General features: G+C 53.2%; 1 protein-coding gene across 3 annotated transcripts in view; it reads right to left on the bottom strand.

Annotated features, from left to right (window-relative positions):
• Positions 1 to 491: 491 nt before the first annotated feature.
• Positions 492 to 10026, bottom strand: part of FHDC1 (FH2 domain containing 1) — a 40198-nt gene continuing 30663 nt past the window's right edge. For all 3 annotated transcript variants that reach the window (XM_057310135.1, XM_057310134.1, XM_026499496.4), the window contains exons 11-12: positions 7135 to 7299; positions 492 to 4916 (exon numbers count right to left, since the gene is read on the bottom strand). In XM_057310135.1, coding sequence (XP_057166118.1) covers positions 2868 to 4916; positions 7135 to 7299 — 2214 coding nt within the window. In that variant the 3' untranslated portion in view covers positions 492 to 2867. The remainder of the gene's footprint in view (positions 4917 to 7134; positions 7300 to 10026) is intronic.

Genomic DNA, 10026 nt, shown 5'->3' with positions numbered 1-10026 from the left:
AAAACCACTCCTCCCTCCCTCTCTGCTCATTCCTGAGGCCGCCGCAGAAGTGAGCTGCGATTTCCCCATAGTGTCCTGAGCCAAAATGCATGAGGACACATAGGAGCAGATCCAGACTTGCTGGCCCCACAGAGATTACACAAAGCTTGGCCCAAAACATGGAATAATGCACGCATGAACGAGGTGCTGAACATTCCATCGATGGCCTGTGTGTCAGACGCATGCTTGCATTCCCACAGCTCTGACTCAAGGCCCGCTCTCCAGGCCTTCAGTCACACACAGGTTCCGGACTACCTAGAAGACACACACCAACAGCCTCATGTGGCTCTTGAGCCTTCTGAGGACGAGACTGCCGTCTCTCAAACCTGTTGCACCTCCCACATCTGGGCCTTTCTGTGTATATATTCTTCCACCAGGATCGATCACACACACACACACACACACACACACACACACACACACCCAGAGTAAATTGAAGATAAAACACAACTCCCATAAACAGGAACTTTATTAAACTAGATGTTACATAAAAGAACATATAAATGGACCTTTAAATACATTCAGTTCATCTTAAACAAATTTATATAGAAACTTATTTACATTTCTCCATTATATACTTAAATTATTTTTCCAAGCTTACTACCGATAAAAGGTAATAGAATGATCACCTGCTCATACAGATGCATACACATAGGGTCCACAGGGCTGAGAACACCGCTTCTCAAGACACTCAGCTTATTAGATTTCAAAGCAACAGCACGTTCTGAAGTGCTTTCTTTTGAGGACTTTTGACGTAAGGCCTCTGCTATGGAGGTGCTGGGGGTTGGTTCGGAGAAGCTCGTCCTGGGGTAGATGGGTCCTTGGTTGTTTATAACTCGGACTTTTGGAGCTGCGGGGATCCTTAGAAACCATCACTGAGGCCATGCCCCCACTTCTGCAGATTGGGGAACAGAGACTTAGGGAGACGGAGTGATTGGCCAAAGTCACATAGCATCAGCGACAGAGCAGGGACTGGGACCCTGGTTGCTAGGATCCCACCTGGAGGTCCTGACCCCATCACTATCCACAGACTTTAAGACTGATTTACTTGGGGGGGGGGGGAGGAGTGCACACGAATGGGGCGAGTGGCAGAGGAAGAGGGAGAGAGAGAATCCCAAGCAGACTCCGTGCTGAGTGTGGAGCTCAATGCAGGGCTCTATCCCATGACCCTGAGATCACGACCTGAGCCAAAATCACGAGTCGGATGCTTAACCAACTGAGCCACCTAGGCGCCCCACTATCCACCAACTTTTGACCTCTTTCATCCATTTCCACCCACCCACGGGCCCTATGTTTTGAACATTGCTGTCTGAACGGTTAAACATATGATTTCTTAGGCTTTTTGAGATGGTGAAAAACAGTGCAGGATTCCCATAACCATCTTTGTGGGGCCCAGGAAGTATCTCCCCAAGGCCATTTTATAAGAGGTTTTGTGGTCAAGTGCCTTACTTCTTTAAAGTTTACCGTTTCAATTTAGCTGACTTATGGAAGCTCACACTTTCCAATTAATTTGGATGGAAGGCAACATTATACACGAGGAAGATTGTAACATCAACCACATGGATTCGCTGAAATCCAACTACCACTGTTGGATCTAAAATAAGGTTTCAGTAAGTGACAGGCAGGGAGCAACTTCAACGAGAGTTTCAAGAATCCCCCCATTTCCTAGTCTCAAAAGGAAGTCATGAAATGGGCAGTGAGTAGAAACAGTACATGTTTTCTCCTTCCTTTTGAATAAAGCCTGACTTTTACTTTTTCAAAATTTTCCTGATGATACAAATTCTTCTGAAAGCAGGGGTTTGGGGTTTTTTTTTTTTTTTTTTTGTCTGTTTTTAAAAACTTGATTTGGTTTTTCTCAGGATTTAAAAACCACTGTACCAAAGGAGACATGTCAACATTAAGAAGTATCATCAGTGACATAGATTACAGACTCTCCAGGTTCCAAGTCGAGTTAGCATGAGAAGGGCTGGCTGCAGGCAGAAAGAGGGAGGGAGGGAGAAGACTGGGAGACAGAAGGGTTTATTCTTCCCTGTAACTAGAGCGAACCCAAGTCATAGCAGCCTTCACTCAGTTTCACAACAGATACACAAATGGGAAAACACAGAAGGGGAAGATGTGCTCAGCTGAAGAGCCCAATGCCTTTCCACGAAGACACGGCACTTCTAAGTTCGGGAAGATGCGGCACTCTGCGAGGGGCTGCTCACGGTGCCTGCCCTGAACATACAGGAGCGTCCAATTTACAACCACCAGTCTCACCTTCCCTCCTGCCCACACACAAACCCTCACCCAAAGTCACACACAGAGAGATGAGCGAGGCAGAGAGCCTTCGAGGAGACGGTGCCAATCACAGAACACCCAGGGCTTGTGAAGTCCAGTTGCCAGCAATGGACAGTGTGTGGGCAGGTGGAACCCTGAGGCCAGGGAACACAGGAAAATAAAAATGTCTTCATGTGAAGGGTTTTGTCTTTTTTTCCTAGGAGTCATTTCATTCTGCGAAAGGAACTAAAACACTTAATTTTTATAATATTAAAAAATAAGTTTGATACATAAAAACTGGCCAAAATTCTTTAACTCCGTGGGTAAGACTGTCGTCTTACACATCTGCGTTGTCGTGGGGTCTCGGCTTTGGGAGGGGGTTCGTCCAGGGTGTGTGAGGGGGTGCCAGCCGTGACAGCAGCGAGTGGCCGTCCAGACTTGGCACTTTCCAGTAGGAGCGCGTGTGGCAGCGGCAGTCCGCAAGCGTCCGGACTGCACTGCCCGCGGATCACCTGACGTGGAACAGACATTCGGCGTCGGGCCTTCACAGGGGTCAGTCCTCACGTCCGACTTCACTTCCGTAAGGGACCGAGGATTTTCCCTAGCGTGGACCGATCCGAGTTTTTCAGTCTGAGGGAGGCCCTCTCCCCAGCCCCTCGGCCCTTCACGGCGGCCTCTGGGTTGGCACTGGGAGCCCCAGCAGCCTCTGGACACTTTTTGGGGGTGCGGGCGCTACTGGCCCGCCGCAGGGTGCTGCTGTCCTTGGGGGCAGCATCCTCAGGGCCACCCTTCAGCCTCAGCTGACGCTGGGACACAGTCCGAGTGATGCCGGGGGCTTTGGCCACAGGAGAGGAATCCGTTCTCACGGACCGAGACGAGGAGGCAACTGTGTTTCGGGCAAAGCTCGGCACGGGCGGCGGGACACGGGGGACGCTGGGGGGCGGCGGGGACTTGGGCTCCTCTTCGGGACTCTCGGGGCCCTGGGAGTTGGAGCAGCAGATCTTGTTTTCATCGGGCTTCTGTCTGGGGACGTTCCTGAGGGGCTTGGCGCTGGGCTTCTTGAGAGAGCCCCTCTGCTGCAGGGGGGGCTCCTTCCCCGATCTGGCGCTGCTGGAGCCCACGCTTGCTCTGGCCAGCCTCTGCTCGTCAGCCACCGTGGCCCCAGCCCCCGTCGAGGACCGCCTGGGCGACACGTCCGAGGTCCCCCGCACGGAGCTCCGGTGCGACCAGGGCGCGTCTGTGCCGCTGGGGGTGTCCCGAGGGGGCCGCTTCCAGCCCCCGACACCGCGGCTTGACCTGGAGATGGGCACGACTTTGCGCATGCTCTCATTCTCGGAGGCGGTCAAAGTCCGCACCTGCTTGGGCGCCGCCCCCTGGGCCCCCTGGCTCCTCCGCACACTGGTGGGCTTGGAGGCCCCCTGCGACGCCTCTTTGAGGGAACTTCTCTTCGGTGCTGTCACATCCTTCCCTTTGGCGGGTCTGTCCCTGGGAAAGCTGTCCTTGCAGGAGGGCTGGCTCTTCCCAGAGACTGGAGCAGAAGTCTCCCCAAGGGGGCTGGCAGTGGGGTGAGAGGAGACCTGGCTGCCTGTCTCCCCAGCCCCAGAGGACAGAGAGCCATCCCCCCCGCCCCCCTCCCCCGGCTCGGAGCAGTCCAGGGTCAGCGAGCAGTCGGTGGCGTCGGAGACGTATAACAGAGGCCCGGGGTCTTTGCTCTCAGGGTCACTGCTGCCCACAGATACTAGAGCCTTGCCACTAGGTTTCTCAGGGGCAGCCCCGTCCCCCTCCAGGGCTGGGCTGGGCCCGTCTGCGGCATCTGTGCCCACAGGCATCAGGGCGCCACGGCTGGTACCGAGGGACTGCACGTTCCCATCCCCCCCAGACACCGGCTCCGCGGGGCTGAGGTCATTCAGGGTCAACCGCGGCACCTCCTCTGGGCCCTTGGATCCCTGGAGGTCGAACTGAGCCAGCCCTGTCACCAACTCGTGCTCCTTAATCCCCAGAGCTAATGGCGAGAGCGGAGGGGACCGGGTCGGGCCCAGGCCCAGCGGCTCACTATTCCTCTTTCGGAGAATGCCCACCCCACTGCGCCGAACTCGGAGCAAGGGGGACGCAGCGTCCTCAGGCCTGGGGGCCGGGGGCTGCTGGCTCGGCCAAGATGAGGGTGGCTCAGGGGCCCCCTCCTGGCCCTCTGAGGCCTCGGAGGCCTGAGGTCTATGTGCTCCGCTGGGGTCCTGGGCTCTCGGGTCCCCAGGCTCCATCCAGGCCAGCGTGGGCCGGGCCTGCCGGGGGCTGCTCCGGGGCAAGCTGTTGAATTTGCTGGGCTCCTCGGGGCCACCAGTGGAACTCTCCAGGAAGGTCAGCAGCTCCCGGTCAGCAAAAGCGCCCAGGGAAAGACGGGAGCGGCGGGTGTTAGGAGGTCGGTAGGAGGGGCTCACGGGCCTGGCCTGCAGGAAGGTGGGCAGGTCCTCCGTGCCCTTCTTGGTCAGCTGCTCCACGTCATTCTCACTGCTGCTCCGGCAGAATCCCCCAAGCTCCCCTGCTGCCCAGGAGCGACGCTTCTGCTCCAGCTCCTTCAGCCGCTGCAGCCGCCTCAGCTCCTGCACCGCCCGGTCGTGGTTGTCCTGAGGGAGGGGTGCAGAGAAGCCCCAAGATGCATTACACCCGTGGGACCTGCTCCCATTCCACAGCCCGCTAAGACCCCAAGATACAGGTATGGAGGACAGCCTGGGTCCTAAGCTTCACCAGGAGAGACACTGCGTGTTTGTAAGCAGGTGGGTGTGGAGACGGCTAGTTCTCCCAAAGCTGCCTGCAGAAGGCCCCAGCAGTCTAAGGTTATCACTGGATCCCGGGGCCCAGCTTCCAGCTTTCTGGTCAAGGCACTGTGCCCTAAGTGTGGCCTGTGATCCCACACATGCCTGCCACCTCAACTCCGAGGGAACGCAGCTTGGGTTCTAAGCAGGGCAAGACAGAACTGACTTCCGGGGAAAGTCAGTCAATGGCAGGGAAAAAAAGGGGGGGAGCCCGAGATCGTAGCTCCCTGTTGCACCTGTGTTGAATACATCTGCACACGCGCACGCACGTGCTGCACATTCTACGTGACGATTTGGATGCATTAATATGTACCCAAGGTATTAAGAGATGCCAGTCCAATCTCTGTTCTCTGAACGCTCCCTGTACGGAAACACCAGAGAGGCCACGGTGGCTCTGCCCCTCATACCTCACCCCCTCCCCACAACCAGCCAAGAGGATTTGCTTTACAAATCCTTCCACCACCCTTCACCCCGCTCCAAGTACCCAGCCCTCCCCCAACAAAACCAAACCAGAACAAATGCACACACTAAAGCACATTTACCACCTGGCTGTGCACTTAAAATACAAACATACTTGTGGGGCGCCTGAGTGGCTCAGTCAGTTAAGCGTCTGCTCAGGTCGTGATCTCAGGGTCCTGGGTGGAGCCCCACATCAGGCTCCCTGCTCAGCTCAGCAGTAGTCAGCTTCTCCCTCTGCCTCTGCCCCTCCCCCCACTTGTGTGCATGCTCTCTCTCAAATAAAAAAATCTTTTACAAATATATAAACATAAATGTGTCACCATTTATGGTGGATCTCACAACCCAAATCTGTTACCGATAGCACTTTTTACTTGGAAATCAATTTCCTCAAATGGTGGATTTCCCTTCCAAGTTTCTGTGAGGCTCTCTGGCTCTGGCTGGGGACATGTGGCCCCTCCTGCAGCTCTGGCCTGGCCTCTCCAGTGTCCCAGGTCCCCCAGAACCCCTCCTCCAAGGCTACCTGGGGTGGGGGGTGGGGCCAGCTCCTGGGGCGCTCAGGACAGCTGGGCCGGCTGGGCCGAGAGCATCACACAGATGGCCTCTTGGGCCTGCAAAATCCTGACAGGGAGTGAGAGCCTCAGAAAGAGCCAATTTGGCCTCTACCACCCACTACCACCTCCCACTGCTGAGCTCACTGCTTGGACAAGGGAGAGGAAACGTGGCCACAGACTTACTTAGCCTCCTTCTCTTAGCTGGAGAGAGAAGAGGGGTTGAGAACTCAAGTCACTCTGGCCTACTCAGGGCCAGAGGGAAACTTGTTGAGTCCCTCAAAGATTCAGCTATGGGCAAACCTGCAGGGAGAGGGATAACTCCCACTATTTAGTTCCTCATTACCACCTGAAGTGAAGGGATGTTGTTTTGTTTTTAATTGACAGATGAAAGTTGTTTCTGCAAAGCCAAGCAACCCAGAGTTCTCTGGCTCCTACACTGAACTCAAGAGATTACTGGAACTGGAGGTTGAAGGGGCCGAAATGCTGCTGTATCACTCAGACAGCAGCAGACTTCTAACTACTTGAGAATTTCGAAGCCGGCTCTGGTGGAGGATAACATGGTCTGCATGGTGCCAACCGCCTGGCAATGACCATGGTGCTTGGAACAGGTGAGAGAAGGCCTTCCCATTGTCCCACCGCAACAAAGGGTTCCCTGAAAGAGGAAATTCTTTCCTGGGGAGGGGGCTGGTGAGGAAGACATTCAGGACCTTCAGAGAGATTTGCTAGTATCCTGGCTGCCATCATAAATAAAGCTAACACAATGCATTCAGGGCAGCAAAGCAAGTGTTGGTACGAGCAGCACAGCGGAGGCCGCCAGAGCTAGACTTCCGGTGATGGGGAGGCAGAAACTCGGCCCGGGGAATCCCAACCGAGAGCCCGGCGGTGCTGCCTGCGCCAGACTTTCCTGACACCGTGGAAATGCTGAACCATCTTTCTGCCAAGGGCAGAGGGCCAGGTCTGGAAGAGGAAAAATAAAAATCCACACCGCTCAGAAAACACGGAGATGCCATGAGCCATACCTGAACAGCTTTGTTGAATTTGACACAAAAGTCTCTGAATATCTGAAGGCACTCGTCCAGTTTCATGGTTTCTTTGTCTTCGCAGAAAAAATCTATGAGGGTGTGGGCCTCGTCCTGGAGCTCTTGTTTCCAGCGCTCCAGTTCCGTCAGCTTTTCCACGGCAAACTGCGGGAAAACAGACAAGCACACGCTGGAGGAGACAGGCAGCCAAGGAGGCGCCCCGCGCGCCGTCTGTGCTCCCGGGTTCAACTTCAGGTCTCGGAAAAGGGAAGGTTGACAGCAAGTCCAACACACTCAGAGCCAAAGGGAAAATATTTCAACCCAAACAAAGCCCTGGGGAAAGCAAGATGAACTTCTGTGTGAGGCCTGGAGGCCACCAAAGAGACTAGAGAGCTTTAATCTACAGAAGGCCACGGACAAAATGGTCAGCTTTAATGTCCCTGAAAAACGACACAGGTGTAAAGCTGGTTTTATTGAGGGAAACTCATCCTACATCTGTTCTTCCTTCTCTTAAAAGCGAGTCTTACACTGGCCAAGGGTCCAATTCAGGATGTCAGGAGTCCCTCGTACTGACGAGCCATCTCTTGAGAGGGAGTTTAAACCTCATCTCAAAATGATCTGTCTCAGGGTCAGTGTCACCCCCACAGGACGGAAGCCCCCGTGCATGGACAAATGCCCCAGCCAAGGCTTCTTAACCAGGGTGCTTACCCAAGTCAGCCTGGAAGCACCGTCTACAGTCCAGGCTTGGACATCACCCATGCAATTCATCATGGCTGAGGTGTAACGACCACTAATGCTGTGTTACAACTCCCAGAAGATTCTGAGGAGTTCCCATGGTTCCTAACTACTGTCCTCTACAAACCTTCTTCTTCATGTCTTTACTTTTCTCGTAATCCTTCCAGGACAAAGTCTCTGGTGCCTCTATAGATTCAGGCATCGGTTAAGTGCCTGCCTTCGGCTCAGGGCATGATCTCGGGGTCCTGGGATTGAGCCCCGTATCACGCTCCCTGCTCAGAGGGGAGTCTGCTTCTCCCTCTCCCTCTGCTCCTTCCCTGCTCATGCTCTCTCTCCTCTCAAATAAATTCTTAAAAAAAAAAAAAACAGAGAGAGTCGGGTACCACAACAAAGTAGAAAAAATGAAAGACGACTGCTTTCCTCTGGTGAGCTCCCCAACCCAGGCTGGGATCTACGAGGCACACAAGCACCCTGCCCTGACAGCAGTGTGTGGCATTTCCTGCTGAGCTGAAGAGGTAGCAGCAGCTTAGAGAAGCCACAGCCCCGTGAGGACTGAGCATTTGGGATCACACTCAGGTCTCACGTTACTTTCTGTTGCACTGGGGAGTAAGGCTTACGTGAAGAAGGAATGTATGAAGTACATTACTTTGTAAATCACACATATCATGTTTTTAAAAAGGCTTATATTTGAGAAACTTCCTTGGAGCGGAGGGACAGGCCTTGGAAAGGTGACGTTAGGGCCTGCCCACCCTCGAGGAGTGGAACTGCTGCTAAGACGTACTTGGGGAGCGAAGAGCGATTCTGAGGAGACTCATCACCTCCCACCCACACCACACTCTCTCCCCCTTGAAGGTCCTTTTCTTACACCAAACACATTCAGGAGGTAGCAAGAAACCAAAACCATTTAGGAAACCGAATACCAGAGAAAGTAACCATCTGAGTCAGTAGCCCAAGGCAGCGTGTGCGTTCACGTTCTCTTATTCTTCACGGGGAGAAGGGTATTAATGAAAGGATAAATCTTTGCCTGTCATTCTTCCACAGGGAAAAAGGTGGATTCCAGCCAAAAATAACTCAACTGCGGAAAAAGAGCACTCCTGACAAGAACCTACATGGGAGCTTAGCTCCACCTCCCGTGTCTCATCACCAGATCCCGTGGGGATGGAGAGAGAACCAGGAAGGAAAAACTTACAAGCCCCGCAGTCATCCTCAGACTCGGGAAAGTAAAACATTCTGAATATGAGTGTGGAAAATCACCAGGCTCACAGGCTTTCTGCCCAGAGTTAGTTTCTGCACAGTTAGGACCCCAAATGACAAAGTCCAAAGCTACACTGGCCAAGTGTAATGGACGAGAGACGGGCAGCCATGCTAGCAAATTCAACTTCTCACATCTAACTTGCCTGCTCCAGACCCAAGTTCCAAACCAATTTATTCGTTATTTCTCGCCCAGAGGGTCAGAATCCTGAAACAGATTTGCAAAGCCGTGTTCTTGTCTTTTTTCTCCTCAAAAAACGTCACTGCTTCCCCATGGCTAAGAGCACAGTCCCAAGTTTTCAGAGTGGCATTCAGAGCCCTTCGTGGCCTGACCCTACCCTCCCTCACAGAATTACACCCCCTCCCCTATTTAAGAAGAAATTGAATATAAAAAAGAAAAATAAATAGCTGTGTGCGGACATTTTATTTACACAGATAAAAATGACCAGGAGAAAGCAGCATCCAGAGGTAAAACACGGTTGCCTGGAAAGCGCAGTCCAGGGGTGCGGCTGGGACAGAGCTGTTTTTCATCCTGAGCCTTTCTGTACGGCTGTGTAGCATGAAGTATTAATGTTTAATTTAAGAGCCAGGGAAGGAGACATCCAGAATTCTCATCTCACTGTGGGACGGGCCTTCTCCCTCAGTTTCTGGCTTTCCCTCATCCGTCTGCATGTGCTTACTGCTGAGTACTTTGTGCCCTACTGCCAGGTGACTGTGTGGTGGTGTCTGCTTTGCTGTTTCACTTCGAGAAAAATCTGTGCATGTTAAAGAGAGTATCTGTTTGGTTATAGTTGAAAGAAAATACAGAACACATGTTTAAGAATAAGAATAAACTCCCACCAGAGCCAAACAAAACGTTTGCCTATGGAGCTGAAACGTGTAATATGTGCTGTAGCTTAATTACGA

The sequence above is a fragment of the Ursus arctos genome, unplaced genomic scaffold, assembly GCF_023065955.2.
Source record: "Ursus arctos isolate Adak ecotype North America unplaced genomic scaffold, UrsArc2.0 scaffold_11, whole genome shotgun sequence".
NCBI classification, from domain to species: domain Eukaryota; kingdom Metazoa; phylum Chordata; class Mammalia; order Carnivora; family Ursidae; genus Ursus; species Ursus arctos.
The sequence above is the reverse complement of the archived record's forward strand: the minus strand, read 5'-3'. Positions and strand labels throughout refer to the sequence as shown.